General features: G+C 37.1%; 3 protein-coding genes across 3 annotated transcripts; 2 read left to right on the forward strand and 1 right to left on the reverse strand.

Annotated features, from left to right (window-relative positions):
• Nucleotides 1–830: 830 nt before the first annotated feature.
• LOC113506204 (low-density lipoprotein receptor-like) lies at nt 831–3,657 on the reverse strand. The gene is made up of 6 exons (XM_026889050.1): nt 3,289–3,657; nt 2,919–3,118; nt 2,369–2,532; nt 1,828–1,942; nt 1,244–1,422; nt 831–932 (listed from the first exon to the last, which is right to left on the reverse strand). Exons 2-6 carry the CDS (start codon nt 3,115–3,117, stop codon nt 831–833), a joined length of 759 nt encoding a protein of 252 aa, XP_026744851.1. The 5' UTR covers nt 3,118; nt 3,289–3,657.
• A 322-nt stretch (nt 3,658–3,979) lies between these two features.
• LOC113506203 (trifunctional enzyme subunit beta, mitochondrial-like) lies at nt 3,980–11,464 on the forward strand. Its single transcript, XM_026889049.1, has 10 exons — nt 3,980–4,181; nt 4,528–4,702; nt 6,783–6,970; nt 7,309–7,496; nt 7,894–8,068; nt 8,545–8,675; nt 9,140–9,241; nt 9,769–9,882; nt 10,448–10,600; nt 10,770–11,464. Exons 1-10 carry the CDS (start codon nt 4,118–4,120, stop codon nt 10,902–10,904), a joined length of 1,425 nt encoding a protein of 474 aa, XP_026744850.1. The 5' UTR covers nt 3,980–4,117; the 3' UTR covers nt 10,905–11,464.
• Nucleotides 11,465–12,118: 654 nt separating this feature from the next.
• Nucleotides 12,119–23,931, forward strand: LOC113506206 (actin cytoskeleton-regulatory complex protein pan-1-like; the record flags this gene model as incomplete). The annotated part of the gene is made up of 13 exons (XM_026889051.1): nt 12,119–12,661; nt 14,190–14,537; nt 14,772–14,885; nt 15,892–15,950; nt 16,416–16,454; nt 19,508–19,705; nt 20,432–20,529; nt 20,708–20,861; nt 21,287–21,429; nt 22,439–22,646; nt 22,857–23,081; nt 23,372–23,539; nt 23,854–23,931. Coding segments are annotated over exons 1-13 (1,989 nt in total), but the record flags the coding sequence as incomplete, so codon positions are not given.
• Between the last annotated feature and the right edge of the window lie 73 nt (nt 23,932–24,004).

Here is a 24,004-nt window from a genome sequence, read left to right on the forward strand (position 1 = left end):
AATAGGCCGTTTTCCGGGCACTTTGAAATCGTTACAATAATGACTCTAGACGCACGGTTCCAAAATGACATTCCTGTGGAGAAGAACCGGCAAGAGATGCATTAAGCGATGCTGAGATACGTGTCTCTAGGACAGCTCCATATTAGGTTTAGGTTCAGCTCAGTTCTCAGTTCAGCTCCATAGGTTCTCAGGATAGTCAGGAGTTTCTAAATATGAGTATAGACTTACCTGTTTAATATTAGTGGCCACAGTAACCATCTGCTTAGACTTGATCTTCAAATATCTGATGTCGTTTCGGGTGCTGAAGAACAACATTGCTTCGGGCCCTAAAAAGATGATTAGGCAATAATTGTCATAAGAAAATTACAAAAAAAATATTATGCACAAGCATAGCTTGCGGTTTTATCAATGAATCTCCAGGAATGCACTTAGGTAATGACTTTCCCTCACGGCGGAAAATACATAACATGGAATGATTTGGTCTGTTTATTAAGTTCTTACTACTTATGGCTTCACGATATAAGTAAGGCTACAGTTTTCCTGATCATGGACGGGCATTCCAATAGTTTAGCTGGTATGAGTAAGCATACACCTCCATTTTCCTCAGGGAGGTCCACAAAAATTTGCACTACTAAAATCAGCTTAAAGTAAACTACTCAACTAGCTAAACTTACCATTAGCATAACACAGGTAACCGAACTCGTCCTTGGTATACCCGGGATCACATTCGTAATGACCATCAGCGTTGACGCACGTGTGCGAGCAGTGCGGCCGTTCAAGGAGACACTCGTTGACGTCATCACATTGCTTCGTGACGTAGTTGTACTGTCTCATGGAGAGCGAGGGCACGCACAGGCAGGTGGGCCCGTAGCGGTCTGGAGAGCATTCCGTGTCGTTGCCGGCGCAGATGTAGTTTGAGCACATGGTGGTCCCTGGGAAAGAAGGTATTTGGGAAAGAGGTTGAAAAAATTTATGAAGGTGTTTTAAGGTATGGAAAACACACCTAGAGATAGCAGTGTTTTGGTGGATTTTCAAATGTTACACTGAAACGTGACACTCTCATGAAAAAAGACGGAAAATTATTTACTCCAACATTCATACCAAATAAAAATAGAATAAGTAGGATGAGAAACAAAACATCCTTTGCGATGCCGAAAAAGCTTGTTATATCAACCCAAATCAGCTGCACCACTGAATCTGATCATATTTATTTACACTTCCTTTATTGACAAAAGCAACTCACAGTTCTCACAAAAGGGTCCTTCATCACTGCCGTCTCGGCAGTCCTTAGTGCCGTCACACATGAGGAAGCTGGGCAGGCAGTACGAGGAGTCCAGACACTTGTAGTTCCTCTCGCCGACGGCGGGCAGCTCGTGGCAGTACGAAACCGTCGCGGGATCGCGTGCGGGTACCTCAAGTGACCTGAAAGTAAAGAAGATGTTTTAACTGCTTAAGTTTTTTACTCGTGTTTTGGTTACACCTTTATTTTCGGTCAGTATTTTTTCAGATTCGTTGTGGTAAAAGAAGTTACATGTTCTTATTTTCCGTTATCTAGACACACGTTAGCGTTTCGAGCCAAGTTTAAGTAATAGATGGCGAGCGCATGTCAACGTCACGCATGAACAGAACTATTTGCATGCCAACAATATTTAATGTCTACTTCCGACCGGTAGGTATACCGATTTAGGTATAAGTCGGTTCCCTACATAAATTATTTAAACAGTTAGAGAATATCAAACATAGGTATTTGATTCAATGCGTGCTTCGTGCTTCGCACTGCATTTCTTGAATCAGAATTTACCATCGCATAGTTTTAGTTAAACTTACGACATAATTCCTCTGCGTTCTCATCGCTCCGGTCGTTGCAGTCGTAAACGCCGTCGCACAGCCACAAGTATGAGATGCACTTCCCGTCGAGGCATTTGAACCCTTTGCATGTAGACTGTGAAATACACGAGTTATAAAATGATGACGTAATTTTGGTGATTTTAATCCGAAACTCATCTTGCTATCCCTATTAATACGCGTTAAACCGTTGCATCACTCCTACTCATATTGCGGGACGGATCATATACGGTGAGGCCGAGGATGGATGGCCATCTATGTCATAACGAGTTCTTCCATCTTGCGGATGGCACGTTGAATTGTGGGTCCCGGTAGTCGTTACGGGTTGTTAGAAGCTTGAAGTCAGACAAGTTACCCAGGGATTACTTACTAAGGGATATCAAGTTACCAAGGTAACTGGGTTGAGGGGGGAGGTCAGATAGGCAGTCGCTCCTTGTAAGACGATGGTACTTAGCTGGTCGGCTAGACTGGAAGCCGTCCCCAACATACTTGGGAAAAGGCTAGGATGACGACTCCTACTTACATTTGTAATTTCTGGCAGAGTCACGGTGCAGTTGACCTCGTCGCTACCATCATCACAGTCTGTCTCATTGTTGCAGATCCAAGCACGTGGGATGCACCTCTTGTTGTCGCGGCATTCGAACTGGTGTGTCACGTTACAAGCGACTATGTCGTTTTGAGAGAACACTTGTAAAGAAATAACGTGGTTATGGAAGGAATAGGGGAAGGTTACGCGATGAAATGCTTTTTTACATAAACAAATTAACTGAACACATAGCCGAGTGGTTGAGGTCACAATGCCAAACCCGATAAGCGCGACGTGTCGCGGGTTCGGTACCCGCGTAGAGCAATATGTATGATCTATGAATGCTTGTTCTGAATCTGGATATCTTTGTGCATGTCACTTGAATATTTGTGAAACCCCCGCGACACAAGAATTAAATTACCCACATTTTGTTCCATTTAATTTACGTACTAACTGTTAAATTCATAATTGAAAAAAGACATTCAACCAAAGGCCTTTTGACACATTAAATGCATCATAAAATATAATTAAAGAGGAAATTACTCACGGCACATGCTCTCATCGGAGTTATCATCACAATGTGAGATGCCATCGCAGTACTGCGCCTGTTCAATGCACCCTCCATCCATGCACAAGAACATGTCGTCCTCTAGACAAGGCAAGTCGAACATCTCCTGCATATCATCTATGAACTGAGCTGAACACCACGTGACGCAAATTATAAGTATTATGCATTGTGCTTTCATTCTGTAACAATATATAGGACACGTCAGTTACCAAAGTTGGTTGAAAAGTGGACACAAATAAGCAATAGGTATACAAACGAATTTAAATATAACTGTTCATAAAAAACAGACATTCAATACAACTTCATTAAATTAAACTTTTCCGGAGTTACTTAAAAATAGCAGACTTACTTGTAAAATTAATACGGTCGTCTCATTTATAAATAAAATGTAAAAAATGATACTTAAATGTAAATAAATAATTATATAATTGAGATGTTAATTAATTCACGTGGTTGCTGACAAGGTGGATGTGTAACAGGACGGAAATTACAAAATTTTAATTCACAATTAGCTGGATTTCAAACTACCCTCATGTTGGAAAACATTTCATTAGAAACGGTTTTTAAATCATTTGATCGTTTGTTAAATTAATTCGTGTGTAGCACTTATACTAACTGATACTAAAAACAGAAAAACTTAAGCAATTCAATTATAATTTATTTAATTATTTTTGTTTACTGAATGTGCAATATTAAAAACAAGTAAACACTAAACGAAACGTAGGTGACGTCGTGACATATAATTGAATAAGTAGCAATGTAAGATAAATATTCTGTGATACATGGAAAATTTACCATTTCAGATTACTTCATAATGTTCATAAATTCACCGATTTCAATTTAGGCGCCGAAAATTTAAAAATTCTATCGCCTGACACATACTAATTATGAATTCATATTATGTATTAGAAATAAGTGTGGAAACTCAAGGTACGAAAAAATAAATTCGGATGGGAGTTCACATATTTTACCCTGTGACAAGCATTAATGTTAGTCCACTTTATGGTTATAATATGGCAACCCTCTACTATACTCTGTGGCTGACAGGTCAGAGTCCAACTTTCTTATAAGTTTATTAGAAGTTTTAATAGATATTTATTGTAGTTATTAATAAGTATTAATTGTTGTAGAAGTCTCCGTCGTGTCCAGTGTTAATCGGCTTTGTGTTTCCGGCAGCAATGGCTTCTCAAATATCGAAATCTCTATTAAAAGTATCCCACGTTAGCTCGACAGCTAAATTCGGTGCGTATTCCATAACTTTTTTCAATTATTGTGACCTTAAGGTACTGATTTTAATTAATATTTTACGGTATTGGAAGATCAGTGTGTGATATTTTTATAATTTCTTAAAACTTTCCATTGTAAGTTATGTATTTTTATGTGGATGTAAACTTTGGACTTTTGCTAGAAATTTATATCGGCATAGTTGGCAATTATTTTTGTTCAGTTCCGTGCCAAATTATGAGAGCAAGGTTCATGCCGTATACAGACTGGAAGGAATCCGTGTTTTACATTGTATTGTTGCTACATTGGAGACAATGTCAAGGACAATATTTTTTATTTTGAATTTTCTGTGTTTTTGTTTTAGACACAGCCAGGCGAGCTCTGAGTGTTGGAGCTGCCCTCCAGCAGAAGAAGAAGTCATTGCCTGACCGCACTGGAAAGAATGTGGTCCTTGTTGATGGTGTGCGAACACCATTCTTGCTTTCTTTCACCGATTATGCCAAGATGATGCCTCATGAACTTGCCAGACATTCCTTGTTGTAAGTATTGATAAATTTAATAAAGAAATAATATAAAAATATTTGTATAATAAATGTCAACAGTATTTTAGATACCTACCTAAATAAGTTCTTTACCAAAGTAAATATTTACTTTTTAATAAAAACACTTCATGTCATTAACAAGTTGTGTTCTTTCACTTAAGTTAAACCATCTCATTAAGCAGAAGCTAATCAAAGTAAAAAAGAAACTTATTCTTCTTCAGTCTCAGTACTTTAAAAGCTCTTACTGGAGTTTCAATTTACCTGTTTCTTAAGATATGCAGTCAACATGCTTGATTTGCTATAATTTAAACAAAAATTATAATAAGTACATGTTATTACACAATTAAGTAATTAAGAAAACAATACATAACCATTTAACATTTAAATAAAAATGCATGAAAAATCTTATTGTTTATTTTGATAGCAACAACAAAGTATTCGGCTTATTTACAATTTCAATTTTATATTGTTTAAGTGAATAAACACAATTTATAATTTTACTAACAAACTGTGAATGTGTTTATGAATTAAAAAAATCAAATTTAAATTAAAAAGTGAATGAAAATTTATTAATTCTGTTTACAAATAATAATAATAGTCATTAAAATGGAAAAGTGCATGACAATCTTCTTTCTGTGAGCAAATGTTTTATAAAATTTTAAGTACACATGAAAAATTGAAAAAACCTTTTTAAATTTATGTTCATGTAAAATTCAAATACAATATAAATTCTTTAATGTATAAATAAAAATAATGCACTTGGCTTAGTCTGTGAATATTTTGAAATGTCTTAATGAAATAGGTGCAAAGTCCAGGAAGTGAATATGTGAGTTGCTTCACTGGACTTTGGTCAATTCCACTCATAGTTGATTACATTATTGTAGAAGGTCATAGTACAACTGATACTATATAATCTTCTTATATGTTGTTAATAGGAATAAATCTTGAGATTGCCTCCTCCACTGTCACAATTAGTATTGTACCTCCTTATAACAATAAGAAGTATAGTTCTCTTAATATTAAGCCAAATATTAAAACCAAGTCTTGTTTTTTCTTAATCGTAGCAACATTGTCAGGGATATTTAATCCCTGTTCTACAAGACGGGAACTACAGAGGTGCACTACGCGGGACGTCGCCGCGTCGCTAATCTTAAATATGTATTATATGAATTATGAAATGCTCTAGCTCTAGCTGTTGCGCGCGACTTCGTCCGCTTGGTCATTACGACATAAGTTACAAATCTTAAAATGAATTAATAGGTTTCGAGTTCAGGCATTTTATCCCCGTTTTTTTTAACATATTTTATTAGTGCTTTGCTCCTATTCATCATAGCGGGATTGTATAAACTGTAGATAGAAAGAGTTCCTCAATAAATGGGCTTTCTAAAACTAAAATATTTTCCCAAATGAGAACAGTATTTCCTGAGATTATTCGTTCAAACAAACAAACTCTTCAGCTTTATAATATTAGTATATGTAGATTGACTAATACCAATTTATTTATAGAAATCTAGATAAGGCGGTATGTTTATGTTTACAATGATTGATTGACGATAAGGTGCGTAATAAATGCAATTACATTTAATTGGACATACTCAGCTGTAGACATAATGAATATTATTTTTAATTAGATTGAACTAAAAATAAAGCAGAATTTACATCGAGTGTGAAGTCAATCTATTACGAAAAAATATTTTCTTAAAATTTCGAAATGAAGCAATCACTTAATTTTTTTTATTTAATACTCTCTTGGGTTTACTCTATCTTTTTTATTATAGACAGGACTTGGTTGCACTTGCTTTAAACTGCATTACCCACTGAGCAACCTATATAGGTCTCCAACCAATAGTTCAAATCTTCCCACTACACGACAATTTTCATAGTGATTACTTCTTATGGGAGGGTAAAATACTTCGTAGCGTAACGATACGGCGCAGCGGATTTATTTGCAGGAGATAGGCTGCCCCTGTTCCTCTTAAGTTTCAATTATACTTTTACTTCTGTAGCAAGACACACACTTTCTATCTCCTTCTTTCTTTTGCCACTATCACAACTACGTCTCTCTTTCCCATTTCAGGGGTCTTCTCCAAAAGACTGGCATTTCGAAGGACCTGATCGACTACATCGTGTACGGCACGGTCATCCAGGAGGTGAAGACATCGAACATTGGTCGCGAGGCCGCCCTGGCCGCCGGCTTCAGTGACAAGACCCCCGCGCACACCGTCACCATGGCCTGCATCTCGTCCAACCAGGCTATTACCACTGGTCAGTAAATTAACGGGACAGAGGAAATTTTACCTAAAGGGTATCACAATAAAACATGTTTTGTATAAACACGCAGATTCTTGTTTCAACATATTTTGTACTATTCACGTTAATGAAGCTCATAGGACAAGGTTTTATGGTCAATTCTGATGATCTATATGGTCCCAAGAATTACATAAATTTTGTGAGACACAATATGTTTCCGTGGGAGTGCCGGGATAAAATGTAGCCTTGACCCCCCTCCCCCCATTACCTACCCTCTCTTAATTTTGTTTAAACTTTCCTGGATCTTAAGGAACATTTATAAAAACAGAAAAATAATATATTATTCTCCATAGGTGTGGGTATGATCGCGGCTGGTGCGTACGACATCATCGTGGCGGGCGGCGTGGAGTTCATGTCGGACGTGCCCATCCGGCACTCGCGCAAGATGCGCTCGCTGCTGCTGCGCCTCAACCGCGCCAAGACTCCCGCGCAGAGGCTCTCGCTCATCGCCTCCATCAGACCCGACTTCTTTGCTCCTGAGGTTTGTCGCTTGGAAACAGAATCAAAGTTGTCACTTCAGCTTTTTCTAGCACTTTAAAAACTTGTCCCGATTTGCACGGTTCCTAAATGTTATCATTCCTTATTCCTATAGAGAAGAATCGGCAAAAAAACTCCATAGATAACTCTTCTGTAAACAGAGATTTTATATACCTATTAAGCGTTATTCATTTTGTACGCAATAACAAAGTAAAAGCAAGGCAGCACCAATGTTAATTTGAGTGTAAAACTTTGAATGTGGAATTTTGAACTCAAACTAATTTGAAGCTATTTCTCTTTAAGCAGCATTGTCTGACGTTTAATCTTCATTTCTACCATCATAATGTGTGTCTATCTTGTATATCACACTATATATCTACAATAACCCTTTCCCTCCCCAGTTGCCAGCTGTAGCGGAGTTCTCGTCTGGCGAGACGATGGGTCACAGCGCGGACCGGCTGGCGGCCGCGTTCGGCGCCTCGCGCCAGGAGCAGGACGACTACGCGCTGCGCTCGCACAAGCTGGCCGCCGAGGCTCAGCAGAAGGGCTACTTCACCGACCTTATACCTGTTAAAGGCAAATCATAAGAGTATTTTACCCTTTAGAAGTGATTTAGACTTAGCTTAGGTCACTAAAACATAAATCCTACACTGCAAGAGCCTACCGTTACTTCCTAAAGTAATGTTATCTATTGTCTCTTTTTTACATCTACAATAATATCAGTTTAAGAGGAGGTAGGCACTCAGGCCACAATATTTTAGTTTCCTGTTCCTTGATATGATCCTTGTAGGTATAATTCTCATCACAATTTAGAACACAACATTAGTTCATCAAGAACAAGCAAAAAATTTTGATAACGCTGATTTCAGTGATGTCTCATGTGGCTCAAAGTTGAAGTCTCATCAAACATAATTTGATTACAAAGTTGCCAGTCAAAAGCTAGAATTATTTTGGGCAAAGACGATGACTGGGATCTCGTCTAACACGCGACTATGACTATCACGTCTGGTTTATCGCGTATTTTTATTACATATGTTTGTGTGTATGTGCAGTGGACGGCAAGGACGGCGTGGTGGACAAGGACAACGGTATCCGCGTGTCGACCCCCGAGCAGCTCGCCAAGCTGAAGCCCGCCTTCATCAAGCCGCACGGCACCGTCACCGCCGCCAACGCTTCCTTCTTGGTACATACTAACTATTGCCAGTGGCTCCACCCGCTACAAATCAAAAATGACCCTGGGAACAAAAAATGGGGATACATACTATCCTATGTGTTAAACAATCCGTATACCAAATTTCGTCCAAATACTTTAAGTAGTTTTTGCGTGAAAGACTAAAATTCTATCCAAACTTTCGTGTTTATTATATTAGTAGGATTCCACCTAGACTCTATTCAACTTACAATATTTTATGATTTTATTTTTATTTATTTTGAGTAAATCTTCACAGCTCTTAGTTGAGTAACAAACTTTCTAGTTTTTGATTAAAGCTTGTGCATTTCCCAGTCCTTTGCCCTTCAAATGGGAACATTCCTATTGCTTCACTTTGGTGTCTATTCGGGACAGCGAAGTGGTTAAGCATAATCTACCTTGAATCAAGATCTCATAATACAATATATTAAATACTATATCATGTATCTCCCATATAGACTGACGGTGCGTCGGCCTGCCTGGTGATGTCGGAGGCCAAGGCCAAGGAGCTCGGCCTCAAGCCCAAGGCCTACCTGCGTGACTTCACTTACGTCGCACAGGTTTGTAACAGACATTCTTACATTACTAGCTGTCCCAGCAAACGCTTTTTGCCATACAAATTTATTCTAGAGAATAAAAAAATAGTGCTCTGAAAAAGAATCGGTCGAGCCACTTCGGAGGAGTTCAATTTCGTACACCATGACATAAACATTTATATATTAGATACATGATTAGTTCGGTAAAAACAGTTCTTTATGTTTTTTTTTTCTATATAAATTATAATTAAAACACAACATATAAGATTCGGTTACTACCATAGCGATTTGCATAGCTGTATACTGGCCTGGTGAAATTGAACTGCTACTGAACCACACTATTAATCTCTCTGTATCTTCCCAGCTATATGTCCCACATGGTGGTAGGGTCAGCTTTCCTAATTTTTCTTTAACCACACTATTAATAATTCCATTAAAAGAATAACACACAACTTACCTGTCAAACTTTATATAATATGTAATTTACTTGATACTCATAACACAACATATAAACCCTACTTTATTACATATTACTTCATCCTTTACTATAGGACCCCGTGGACCAGCTGCTGCTGGGACCCGCGTACGGCATCCCCAAGATCTTGGACAAAGCCGGGCTCAAGATGAGCGACGTCGACACCTGGGAGATCCACGAGGCCTTCGCTGTGAGTCACTAACTATACAAACTATCTTATATTCCAGAAAACATAACAAGTAGGCAAAAACTGAAAAAAAAAAAAAACAGATGGGCTAATAAATCAGAATCTGTGTTAAGGAAACCCTTATTTAAATTATTCCTTACAAAAATCTGATGTTCTTATACCCAATGATGACAGATTTTATTTATTTATTTATTTATTTATTTATTAGGTATACCAACAGCATAACATACATATTTAACAAATTAGAAATTAAGTAACATAGTGTCTCGTATGCATGCCTATTATAGGTACACACAGCATTTATATTATAGGTGTACTAAGGTTTTTCTTACATGAATTTATATTAAATTAAAATTTACTTATACAAATAAAAAAAAAATTACTAAAACTAGGGGTTATAAAACAAGATAAACAACTAGCTCTATAGTTAAACAAAACTATATTTTATTGCATCTTTTGAAATTATTACCATCCTCAATGCAAGTAAACTTAAAAAATATATATTTTTACAATCTTATGTGCTGTGTCATGGCATCTCTTAAACTTTTTTCTTTTTTTCTTTTCTTAGGGTCAAATCTTGGCTAACTTGAAGGCTATGGACTCTGATTGGTTCGCCCAGACTTATCTTGGCCGCCAGACTAAGGTGGGTGCTCCGGACCTGGACAAGTGGAACAAGTGGGGTGGCTCGCTCTCTATTGGACATCCCTTCGCTGCTACTGGGGTGAGTGATAAACTTCATATTTTTTAATGGCTAAAAGTATTTTTACTTTAGTGGTAAAAGTACAAGATAGTAATAATAACTGAAACGTCAATCCTCAAATTTTTGTTAATTTTTTGTAAGTGCCAAAGTAAAGCTCTATTTGTTATAAACGCATTCTCATTGTTTCCAGGTCCGTCTAGCCATGCACACTGCCCACCGTCTCGTCCGTGAAGACGGCCAGTTCGGCGTGATCTCGGCCTGCGCCGCCGGTGGACAGGGAGTCGCCATGATCCTCGAGAGGCACCCCGACGCTACCACCAACTAAACCGCTGCTACGGACGTAGCCCAATAACAAACAAAAACTACCAATATGAAAGAACTTTCAAAAGTGGCAACACCAAAGATATTGTCAAAATGGAAGCCGTCATTTTTTTTAAATCACGATCACCGACACCACTTGTTGATTATGGTAAATTTTTAATAGAAAATTAATAAATTGGCAGATTAATAATCTGGGCTATGTCCATAACACTTGAAAGATTTGATGTAACTGTGAGATGATATGTATAACCTTAAGATATAACTGAATTGTTTAGGATGTACCGAAAACTAAGCCAACTTCCCGTAACAGACTAGTAGAAATAAACAAAACTTCTAATAGATCTTGTAAATACGAGATTGAGTTCATCATAAATGTATAAAAAAAACTATTTTTATACAAAATGTACACAAAATCAAACATATAAAATTAAGTTAGGCTCTATTTTGAATTGTAATCTGTTAGTTCGACGTGTGTAAGGTTGAAACCTGATATTTATTTCATATTCATTAGTCGTAAGAGTATGTATCTGATGATTATAATTGTTAATAAAATTTATTCGAGAATTTTTTATTTATTTGTGTTAAATTCATCACCACAGTTTTCTGTAAACTATATTTTTTTGGAAGGGGGAGCTTTTAGGGATGTCACACTAGTTACCTTGTCTTGGTTATTAAGTTTACGAAAAAGGAATCTTGTACTACAAAGCAGATAGTTTACTAGCCTAGTGTCTGTCTAAGCCGAAAAATTTCTCTTTGATTTACCGCTAAAATAAACGTAGCTTTCACAAGCGATGGCTATCTAAAATAATAAAAAACTACTTATTGTTGATACGAAACATAATAGAAGAGCCAAATAAAAGAATCCGAATAAATAATGCGGCTATGCCATTTATTTATGTATAGTCCAAAAACAATTATTAGCTATACATGTGCAAGACTTAAAATTAAGTATATAATATTCAGTGTCCTTCAAATACAGGAGACCACATCATGCAAAATTAGTAAACAGTAAAACAAGCATAAAGGTCACATCGTTAAGGTAGGCTATGTCAATTTTCAAATAATTAGGGAAAAAAAGGGTTTGAAAAAAAAACACTAAAAATACATATTATTTTACTTGACCACTAAAATAATAACACAATATTTTTTTATTTGTTTTTAGGGACTTTAGTAAGTTAAACCATAGACTGAAAGAAGTTAACTAAAATGTTATAAAACCATAAACAATCTGCAATCACTGTGGCGTCGCCGTCCGAGTGGATATTGTTTATGATCGACATTTTCTAAATCTTTTGGAAATTAGTTTGCGGACGTAAATTTCATTTATTTTCGTTTGATAAGTTCCAGATCTGCGAATATATGAATGCATTGAAGACCTATTCAAGCATTGTTTAAAGGGACGATAAACAGTGACGTATGAACGTTATGTGTATGCCAATAAGGCAAAAGTTTTTTTCGCGACCATTATAGCGGGAAATCTACGTTGTGACGCGCACAAATCGGGATTATTCGTCGCGAACGCTGGCGGAGTGTCGTAACAGCCTTGTTATGTGGCCATATATATTTTGACAGTGGACTCGTGATAAAAATTGTTTTAATTGACAATGTCGGAGGAAATGGCGGTGTCTGATAACACAACAGGGGACGAAGCTAAAGTGAGCAACGATGAGGCGACGGTGGCAGAGCCCGAAGAGGTGACGCCCGAGGATCCGAGTGAGCCTGCAGCTCCTGAAGCCGAGGAGACTCCGGCTCTAGCAGAAGGTAACACAAAACTTTCACATAACCTAAGTGCCAACATCACGACATACTTTTCGTCATTTACAATGTTTTTTTTTGCTTTCATCCTACTAAACTGCAGCTGCAATGTTTCAATAGCAGATTGAGGTCAAATAAATGCAATTTCTAAACTCATAACAAAGTGTTATGAGATTGTTTGCCTTTTCTGTATTTTTGTGTTTCTAGGAGTAGCTATTTAGAATAATTTAATAATAATTAGTTGGTTATAGTCTCATTTAGACACCATTGTGTGAAAAAAGCGGCAGCGAAAAATATCACTGATATTTTATTGATATTCAATGATCGCATATATTTTTGTTTGGGGTCAAAATGATGACATCATAGCTTAGTTGCAATGTTCAACTGCATTGCACTGTTGCGACGCATATTTTGAAAATAGAAACAATTATATATAAATATAACTTGTGGAATACACATAAAGACCTTTTTTATGATCCCCGGAGATTATATTTCTTCTGCGTTTAATTTACTCGCTCTTTGAACTTAACTAATTTCAGATTTTTTTCTAGATTATTTTACAAGTACAATGTTTTGTCTAATGTCTTCTTTTCTAATAAAGATTGAAAACTAATTTAAGTACCATTGATAGTGAAGTAGGACATTATTATATTGCTTTCAATGAAAACTTTTTTTGTGTTTGGTCAAAAATATATCAGCTTATAATCTATATTGTCTTAGTTTTGATCTTAAGAAAACTTTATCTTATTAATCTATCACTATTCTAAAGAATACTGTGACTCTTTCTTCAAAATATAGTTAAGGATGTATAACAATAAAAAGAAATGGTTTTGAAAAAAGTGACTTATTAGATTTTTAGAGAGTTTCATAGCACAGTTCCATAAGTAATAATAAAGTGTCAATAGGTTTTAAAGTTATCCTTCCAATTGGAAGCAACTATCATTTATAAGCTGGCTTTTTGAAAAAAATGAAAACATCTTTGATTTTGACATATTTTATAATTTCACATTCAAATTAAAAAACGATACTGGTTTACATCATCATCATCATCATCATCTCAGCCCCATAGCAGTCCACTGCTGGACGTAGGCCTCTCCATAATTTCTCCAGCGCGACCGGTTTACATAATAATGATAAATGTACTTGGGCATATTTTTTTAAGAAATACATTTTGTACTGTCTACTCAACAAATGATTGACTCCATGAATAGCTGAGTATAGTTGGCCATGGTCTGGGGACATGTTGTAGATGATTGTGCCAGCATTTGTGTATGGTCACTTAAATGTTTGTGTTCCAAGGATTATATTCCTTAGTGCAGAAGTTGCTTTATGTTTCCTTATTGTGATTTCTCAGTTTATTTGATTGCTATACATTGTATATTTTATATAACAAACTTATATTATTATGTATATGTGAATAATGAACTGATTTAGTTGAATTCAAAACTACTGCATTACGCATAAATGAAAATGGAACAATAGCATTATAACAGAATAACTTAAGCTACAGAATAAATAAAACATTCCTTTCCAGCTGCTCCAGAACCGGACCCTGAACCGGAACCGGAACTAGAAGCAGAACAGCAACCAGAAGCCGAAGCGGAGCCAGAACCAAGTACAGAAGTACCAGAAGTGAAGGAAGAACCAGAATTTGACGATGGAGACAGAGATACTCCTCTTGATACACAAGATGACGTGGATATTAAACAAGAAGACGAACTTTCTGACCAGATCGATACCTACGAGCATGGTATAGGAGATCAGAAGAGAGGCATCAAACGGAGGGCCTCTGATGCCTTCAGTGATGGCCCTGAAGATGAATTCATAGGTTTTGATGAAGTCAAACATGATGTAAAGACAGAGGATTATTGTCGTATTTTGGGTGAGTTATTAGTTTTCTTCTCCCTACAATTAAAAAAAAAACATGTAACTGAAAGTGTCATTCAATCTTTAAGTGCCTAAACATACAAGGACAGACATCTAATCTGACTGGTTTTTTAGTACATTTTACTATTATAGTATTTATGCTAATTAGCACATATTAACAGATATTTGTAGCTTCCAAAATGAACACTATGATTTTAATTTATATTTTCTTTACTTTTATAATGTTCAGAGCGGCTCGAAGCAGAGGTGACAGCAGCTTCTAAAGACCTGGTGCCTCTGAGAACTGTTATGGGCATGCCTGCAGCACCTGGCAAGGCTTCAAAACGACCTCGGACAGACACCGGTGAGTCATATAATATCCTACCGTAAATTATTTGGAAGTGTAACATGATATATTTATTTTCATAAAAAGGTTTTACCCTTCTATTAATTATATAATCCGAAATTTACAGTTATAAAATCCAAAATACCACCGTTACTTTAAAATGTAGTTCAAATTGTTTGAAACAATAGTGGTCCAGATCTCAGAGATAATTATCGGCTATTTAGCATAATGTTACTTGGTATATGGCAAAGTGAGTAATTGAGTAAAAATGGATAATAAATGCAGCATTTAGTAATGATTACCAATGAATACCATAATGACATGTGTGTTAATAGCCTATTACTACATTATAATCCTAATATAATTCTAATTTCTTCAATAACCATTAGGATAATTGATATTGCAATAAAACCAATTCTCTGCAGACTGCCTTGAAGCGCAAATAACACGCTCTAAACTAGTGTTGAAACATCTCTGCTGAGTAAAATTGAATTGTAGTCTTGTGAAATCAACAGATATTGCGGTTTTTGTGGTTATGTCAATGGGTCTAGATTTCTGACGTGACTAATGTCTTAAACACTCCGCAAAAGTAAGGTCTAGAAATGTAACAACTGTTAGGTTTCATACTATTCTATAATTTTTCAACAGATTCCATTCTGATGCATTCTTGAGATTACTTTGACCAAAACTGAGTGAAATGTCATTGTGAGATGTAAACTTAACTTCTCTATGCGCTTAATTAATAAGTTTTTTAACCATATTTATCTCAGAGGTTTACAAAGCTCAACCTTTCAAACATCACAATTCTTGTATACATAAATAATGAGAACATAGATTATATCTTGAAATAACGGTAGGTACTCCAAGGAATATAAGTGTCAAAAGAACACTAGTATCATTCCCAAGATCCAACAACAAAGTCATGTTTCTTTCAACACGGGCCAACCAACCACTACTTAGTAAACTATAAATATGCTCTTATACCCATGTATAATAGTTATTCCATATTTATTCATTGTTATAGACGGATCCAGACCATCTTCAGCACTGTCTTCAAGGTCTGACGGAGAAGGAGCTACTGATGTGAGTTATCTTATTTATTTACCAAACTTTGTACTAAAAAATGCTTTGCTTATATTGACTAACACTGTTCCAGAGCTAAAAGGAATGTAAATAAATAAAACAAATGAAAGAAAAGAAAATGTTAGGCTGAGTAAATTATATTAATGGTTAAATTATAATATTGGCACTATTATTGCCTTCAAGAATTGGCAAGTAATGATGACAACATAAAAAAATGCTGTTTTGCAGCTATTTAATTTTGCTGCAACAAAAACAAGAAAGTGAATAAGAAAAAAATATGAAAAGAAATAATATATACATGTCATGTACAAAATCTAGCTCCAGCAACATGATCTTAAATGTTTCATGTTCATTTACCAACAAGATTTTTGGACATTATGAAAACACAATGAAGCAAAACATGTTCAAATATCTCTTAGTAAAAACTTATTACTATTTACTAACACACATATTTCTTTTATCTAGCCAGCATTACAAATTAAGATTGAGGAGAAAAAACCGAAGGTTAGGTCCTTTTTAATTGTTCTGCATGGTTTGTGAACCTAGCGGGGAAGGAGTAATTTTAAATAATTATTTTATATAGGAGGAACCTCTAATGTTTTTCGAAAGGATAAAATATAACCTATACTTTAAAAAATATATTTGTTTGATAAGTTTTTAAAGACTTATAATTTGTAATTCAATTTCAAAAACCTGTTGATTAATTGTTTAAATGTTAATATTATGTGTAATTTGTTCAAACTAATAAAAGATTTTACTGTTTTATTATAGGGGTTATATTTCTCTTTTCAAAAATGATAAATTGATAATTTTTGCTAAGCGATTACTTAAGCTAATTGTTAATAAAAATGTTTTGATTGACATGCAGACTCACTAAGAGTCTGTTCGTTCGAACAGAAGTGTGGGTCAAGGAAAAAAAAATAAGTTAAGGTCCTTAACTGACATCATGGCTGCAGTAAAAGGTCAAGGCTATTCCTACCTGGTCCTCAGAGATCAGAAACATCACACAACAAACAAACAACAAAGATCGCTCATTAACCTACTATTGTATGCATTGATTATATTGACTTACCTGACTTTTATTGGTACCTTAGTTGTGTAAATCGCTTTTAGAAACACAAACTTAGGCAGTAAAAATGCAGCAAACCACAACACTGGCCCGGGTATGAAAGAACCATCATATGTTTTAAAATACTACTTTAATTTCGGTTTGAAGGGACCAATTAATCTTCATACTTGTAAATAGATATGTATGAGTTGATGTGTTTATAAGTTAGTATGTATAAGTTTTATAAGTTTTGTACAACAAGCAAGCGAGAATTATAAGTTTACTGTAGATTTGAGTTAAATTAATTTAAAGTTATTTTTAAAAGCTTTTTTTTTGATAGACTGTTCAATACCACATCTAACTCATTTTTAACTTCACTATTAGTTTTAGCTACTTTATTTTCATGATTTTAATGATCAAGGAAAGCTCGAAGAAAACCTCATATCATATAAGTTAATTCACAATCATAAGATAATTATAGAAACTGCATGCTTTGTTAAAAAAAATTAAGAAATATGCATACATTTACGGTGTATTTTATTTATGGATAGATCCAATTAAATATTAGACTTAACCTTAGTTAATAAACATATTTGATAAGGGTATGCGGGTGTGTTGAAGAGTAAAAGGTTGGTTAACCTCACACTTGTGAGTGTGTGTTAAATGTGTAAACTGTGGAAGTTTGTGGGACAAATGTATATTCAACTACATTTTAGTTAATTTTATGTACCAATAGACTAGATTAAGTTATTATAAATAATTTTAAATTAAGTCATTATCAGTACTAAATCTCGATGCTTAAATATTTATCTATAAGATAGAGATAAAAGTATTCTCTGTGGCTTTATAAACCCATCCTGTATTTATATACCTTTACTGCTCTGTCTTATGTGTCCTAGTGTCGGCTCAAAGTCCTTTCTTCCTCTTACACTTGTCCATCTCCACAAGGGGCCACCTTAGATAACCTTATTCTTCTCTTCTTTTATAGCAAACTACCTTTAATTCCATTTCATTAATCAGCAGTTTGTGTTCCTCTGCAAGGCAGAGGCTGTTGCCCCGCACTTCCCACCTTGCTTTTATCCTAATATTTTCTTAATTGAAAAAATAGTTTAATATTTATATATATTTTTGTCACTGTGCGGCAAGTACAGTTATATATGTATCTGGACCCTAGTTTCTTGAAATAAAGGATAATTATTATTATATTAATATCAATGTAATTAATCGTTGTAATTCGTTATTACGTTAACTAACACATTTTATGTTATTCTTGGTCTAGCCAGCCGTTGAAATAGTAATACAGAGATACCGCCCACGTAAGGTTAGGTATTGGTACATGGAAGGTTTTTCATTTTGTTATTATTTTTAGTAGATTTTGTAATATCTGTTGTTATATGTGTCTAGTAGTTGATGTATAGTATGATATAGTTTATTAATAGTGCACCTTGTGTCTGTGATTCCTTAAGACAATATTAAACAAACAATAATTATAGAGATACTCTATTTTTATTGTTTTTTTTTGACACAAGCATTAATTTTCCCAAGTTCTAATGCAGTGGGTAAAAATGAACTTAAGTTAAAATTGAAAATGAAAAAATTGCTTATTCTGTATTTTTTTCAGTTTTATTCTTAGTTAATCTTGGTTTTAATTTATATGTATTGAATGATATGTGTGTTTATGCAGGTGATAAGTATTACAGAATGGTTGAATAGTAAATTTATGTTTATTTGTGTTGCATGTTCTGTATATTGAAAGGTTATGGTGTAAAAGAAGTTAGTTATGAATTTATATAATTTTTATACTGTTGTAGTCAGGCGATACCTGCGTAATGGCCGAAATAAAACCTATTATATTTGTATAGGTACTTGTATTAATATTCATGGCAGTTTTTTAATCTGACGTGTTAGCGTTCCACAGTTTTACCCTTGGTAGTGACTAAAAATCAAACATGTGACGGGTCGTATTTGTTTAGTCACTTGTACTTTTCATTCAATTTTACCCAGCAGAGGACTGGTTTCAATTTAATATTAGCTTGAATACATAACCTAGATCTATAACTTATTTTAATTATGTATCATCATCGACTCGCTGCATTCTATAGTTGGACACTTTATTTTGATTTCAAAGATACATGAATATTAATATATTATCCTGTCAGTCTGCAATATAATCATCATTAAAATGCTGTGCGGTAGTGCCTATGCCTATATTGCCCGCCTTGCGAAAGCTTCAGCACTGCCTATTGATGTTTATTTATTAATTCAAAATGAATCAAGAGAAATGGCTTTTTGTGTTTACCATAAAAATCCTGACAGTTTTTTTCAGTTTTAATAAAATGTTAAAACTGAAAAATCTGTTGTTAAACAAAACATCTTGATTAAACCTGATTTAAAACACACTCAGACAAAAAAATCACCAAAAAGTCATCTTTAACCATAAAAAAGCCATTTCTCTCACCATATAAAGTACAAACCACACCAAATTGTAATCTCCCGCTCCCCCACGCAGGCCAGCTCGGCGTCGTCCCCGGCGCAGCGCGGGCGGCGCGCCACCACGGAGATGTCGTCGCCGCTGCTGCGCGTGCCGCTGGAGCGCGGCTGGAAGCGGGAGCTCGTGTACCGCGCCGCGCTCGACGCGCACTCCAGGAGGAACGCCGATATCTACTACTATACGCCCTATGGGAAGAAGCTGAGGTCTACGAGGGAGGTGGGTTGAGAAATGACTTTTAATTACTACCTATACTATGCTCTTAAAGCTGGTCTCGCCTTAATGGTAGCGAGATTACTTTACGCGTAGTGTTGTATCCTTGCTTTTTATGCCATCTAGACGATCCCAGACGCTAATGATATAGTCATGTTTTTTTCCTAGACACTATTCTGATATCATCATCGGCCTAGCCTTTTCCCAACTATGTTGGGGTCGGCTACCAGTCCAACCGGTTTCAGCTAAGTACCAGTATTTTACAAGGAGCGACTGCCTATCTGACCTCCTCAACCCAGTTACCTGGGCAACACGATACCCCTTGGTTAGACTGGCTGTCAGACTTTTTTCAGCTTCTGACTATCTGTAACGACTGTCAAAGATGTAGGAATAACAGCCGGGACCCACAATTTAACGTGCCTTCCGAAACACGGAGGAACTCGTTATGACAAAGATGGTCACCCATCCACGGACCAACCGCGTTAAGCATAGCTTAACCTGTGATCGAATCACTTATGCGGTTATAGCTTAGACACGAGCTCCTCATAATAATTCTGATTCTAATTCTTCTGATAATAGAAGAATTAGAGTTCAACAACGGACGTGTGAAAAATTTATAATACTTATTAAATTTTGCTCTGGTCTAAAATAAAAATTTTCAGTCGAAATATGTAATTAGCGTGATATTTCAGTTGTATAGAGTTGAGGTACTAAGAAATATTGTTTGTTCAGATCGCAGAACACCTGGCTGGCACCGGACTGACAGTAGAAAACTTCTCCTTCTTCAAAGAACCTCTCGGCGTGGACGACCCTGAGAAAGAAATTATAAGGTAAATGTTGTGGATGACTTAAAATGATATATAAAAGTATATTTATCTTCAGATGCTGAAGAACTGCGATAGGATTGAAATATATTCAGCCATTTTTAGAAAATCAACCTTTTCAGTTTTAAATATAGTCAGAAGTTTCTTATTTAATCTTCATATAAATAGTATAATATTTGTACAGAGACGCGAAGCTGATCCGTCGCGTGGACTCCCCCGTGGCGGCCACCGCGCCGGCCGCGGCCGAGGGCAAGCGCACGCCCAAGCCCAAGCAGCCCAAGGGCGCCAGCCCCGAGCCCGCCCCCGCAAACAACAAGTCACCGCCCGCCAAGCTGAAGGTACCCCACAGCCAATACTTATGCTTTCTTACTGGAGTCATAACACCTACCCATGCTAGAGAAACAAATCCCCAGTTTCTGACATATTATATACTGAATGATTCTGATACTGAATACGAAGAACTAATTAAACAAGAAACTAAAAAGAAAAATGCAGTACAGCTACAGCCTTCGACATCGTCTTCGATTCCGCCTCCAAAACCGATTCTTGTTCCGATTCCGAAATCACAAATTTAAAAACTCCGACTTCGGTTTCGATAAACTACCTTCGTAACATCCCTACTCTAGACTGCGTTTGGTTGTTTAATTGACTAACAACCTTACAAGAATATTATAAAAATCCAAACTAACCTCCATCCTGATGTCCATTCAATCTACTACCAATTCTGTTGTAACACAATTAAAAATCAATTTTAACCAAGCAGGTGAAATCGATGGGTTCCCGACTAAGTAACAGCGCGCCCCCCGCGGCCGCGCCCGCGCCCGCCAAGCCGCAGAAGAAGCCCGCGACACCCGCCACCACCAACAACGCCGACAACAACAACAGCGCCGCCTGGAAGAAGCCGAGGTACCTAATATTACATTATGTACAAAGACATAGCCGCTCATTGAGAGATATCGTCAATAGATTTATTAAGTGTGGAGTAACATAACTATACCACTTTTAATGGGTGTCTTTAGTCTCCGATACTCAACGATTCTCCAACTTTACACTTAAAACGTCCGAGTTTACGTATTTGTACTTCCGAACACAAGTCGTCACTCGTCGGGTATCTGAGAAAAATTATGTTACAAAAAGTTAGTCCTACTCCTACACATTACGTAGTGTAAGATATGATAGACCCAGGCTAAGCAATCGCGTGGTGCCGGTCGTGCGATGAAACATATTTTAATTATGCATCTATTGACATACATGAACTGTGATTGCTTGTCGGTCAACCACTCACGTCAGGTAACGTACTAGGTACAAATAATATAACTTGTCAGGTGTGCAAGAAATCGTACGTCCGATACGTGCAACACGTTTTCTACGTTCGTTTAAATTCCGTCCTTTTTGCATGAAATATTAATTTTTCTAACACAAAACTATGGTATGCAAAATATATATATATATTTATATACGTATATTATATTAGTTTATAAGTTCGGTGATCCTCAAATCAACGCGACGCAAATACGTTTGATACATTCCTTTACAAAACTGTAGGCTGTTGTTGCAATTTTTATTTTCTGTATCGTTTTTAATAACTCTGATAATTGATTTCTGTGATCAATATTCAAAGTTGTTTGTTATATAATCTGTTCAAAGCGTAATTTTTGCTAAACTTTGTAAAACTGAGCTGTTAAATGTCATTTTTATAAATATGTCACTCTTGAACCGTTTTCAAAACAATATCTAAAGTTTGGAATCTAAATTTAAGGTGGTTCAAAGTGGGTTTATGTTTTAGTAACAATAAAAAGTGTCTTGAATCTCGGTTTAAAGTAACTTTTTCTAGTCACAAAGCTCAGTAACAAAGTATAGTATATAATGACGCGTGTATAATGTACGAATACAAACCGGGGGGTTAATTGACTAGTGCAATTAACCCTCCGCTGCGGGTACTGAGCGGGGGCGAGTGTAGTGCGGTGTCGGCCAGGCCGTCGCAGCCGCTAGCCTCGCGGCCGCCCGCTAGCGCGCCCCCTCCCGCGCCCCCTCCCGCGCCCACTCCCGCGCCCTCCACTGCCGCGCCCGCGCAAGCTGTGGCCGCGCCTGCGCCCGCGCCCCCTGCGCAGATTGATGTACAGGTATGTGTATATTGTTGCATTTATGTTCTTTTTTATGTTAGGTAATTTGCTATTTTATCAATCAGGCGAAGCTCATGTTGAATATTTTCCTTTTTTTAAATAGTATAAGAAATAGTTCGAACAAGCGATTTTTATTAATTGATTTCGATTTTTTATCGTTAATTTTGAAAATCGTATTGTATGAAAATGTTCTGTTATCCCATGGCTTAGCCGACGCGACCCGAGCCGTACCGGCCTGAGGCGGCCCGGGCGTCGCCCCCTGGCGCGGAGGCGGGCCGGCCGCCGGCGCCCGCGCGGGTGGCGGTGCAGCCGTGCTCGATGTCGTGCGGGCGCGGCGCCGTGCCGTCGCTGTCGTGCGCGGCGTGCCTGTGCCTGTACCACCCCGCCTGCGCCGGCTACACGCACGCGCCGCCGCCGCACCCCTTCATGTGCAAGGTACGGACCATACAGAGACACTTGCTGTTTTTCTTTGCAACTACAAAACTGAGGTAAGCGTATTCTAAGTTAAGTCGCATAAAGGACTTTTGATTGTGATACATTTTAATAACCCGCCAGCTTACTCGTCGTCAGCTTGAAACCAGCTTTGTTATGTGTCCCATTTAGTAAACTATAATGAGTATCAGTAATAAGTCGCCTATGCCACTTCTGTCATTTAGCAGCGAACTATTCAAAGCCATAAAGGTTCCTTAGTCACAAACTATTGTATTTTACACTTTTTTGTATAGAATTGCCGCAAATCCACATCGCCGCCGCTAGAGCCGCACAAGCCTGGCGCCGGACTGCCGACCCCCGTCCCGGTCCCAGTCCCGGTGCCCGTGGCCACGCCGGTCCCGCGCCGCGTGCCCGTGCCCGGGAAGGTGCCGCGCGACAAGAGGCTCATGCTCAGGATGAAGGTAACAATACTATACATTTAATATGATATAGGCGATAATTCATTGTATATGACATATTTTAGTGAAAGAATGAAGTTTTCTGATAACTTAGGCTATTTTTACTATATCATTTTGTAAATGTATCTACCTGTGCAAGTACAGAAATGACTCGCGTCAACTTTGTTGTGCGGTAAACATTTTAACTTGAATAGAGACTACAAATGGTCTGTTTTGGTACACTCCAAATAAAACATGAACATTGTTTCGACAATTCTAAAGTCTGGCCCCACACAACTTCTCAAACAGTTTGATTTACAATCCCTGTGTTCCACCAGGTGGCGGGCGGCGGCGCGGACGGGTCCCGCGTGTGGGCGGTGGCGGGCGGCGCGGCCCCGCGCGCGCTGCCGCCGCAGGCCTGGCCGTGCTCAACGGGAGGCGCTTCGTGTCGTGCCCCGCACGCTGCTCACGCACCCCGCCAACTGACCC

This window comes from Trichoplusia ni, assembly GCF_003590095.1.
Source record: "Trichoplusia ni isolate ovarian cell line Hi5 chromosome 5 unlocalized genomic scaffold, tn1 tig00001047_group4, whole genome shotgun sequence".
NCBI classification, from domain to species: Eukaryota; Metazoa; Arthropoda; class Insecta; order Lepidoptera; family Noctuidae; genus Trichoplusia; species Trichoplusia ni.

Coding starts and splice junctions, on each gene's coding strand:
- LOC113506204 (XM_026889050.1), bottom strand. CDS start 3,117: ATGAAAGCACAATGCATAATACTTATAATTTGCGTCACGTGGTGTTCA. Junction 1,423..1,827: donor GAACGCAGAGGAATTATGTC/GTAAGTTTAACT, acceptor CTTTACTTTCAG/GTCACTTGAGGTACCCGCAC. Junction 933..1,243: donor AGGACCCTTTTGTGAGAACT/GTGAGTTGCTTT, acceptor CTTCTTTCCCAG/GGACCACCATGTGCTCAAAC.
- LOC113506203 (XM_026889049.1), top strand. CDS start 4,118: ATGGCTTCTCAAATATCGAAATCTCTATTAAAAGTATCCCACGTTAGC. Junction 7,497..7,893: donor CCGACTTCTTTGCTCCTGAG/GTTTGTCGCTTG, acceptor TTCCCTCCCCAG/TTGCCAGCTGTAGCGGAGTT. Junction 8,069..8,544: donor CGACCTTATACCTGTTAAAG/GCAAATCATAAG, acceptor GTGTATGTGCAG/TGGACGGCAAGGACGGCGTG.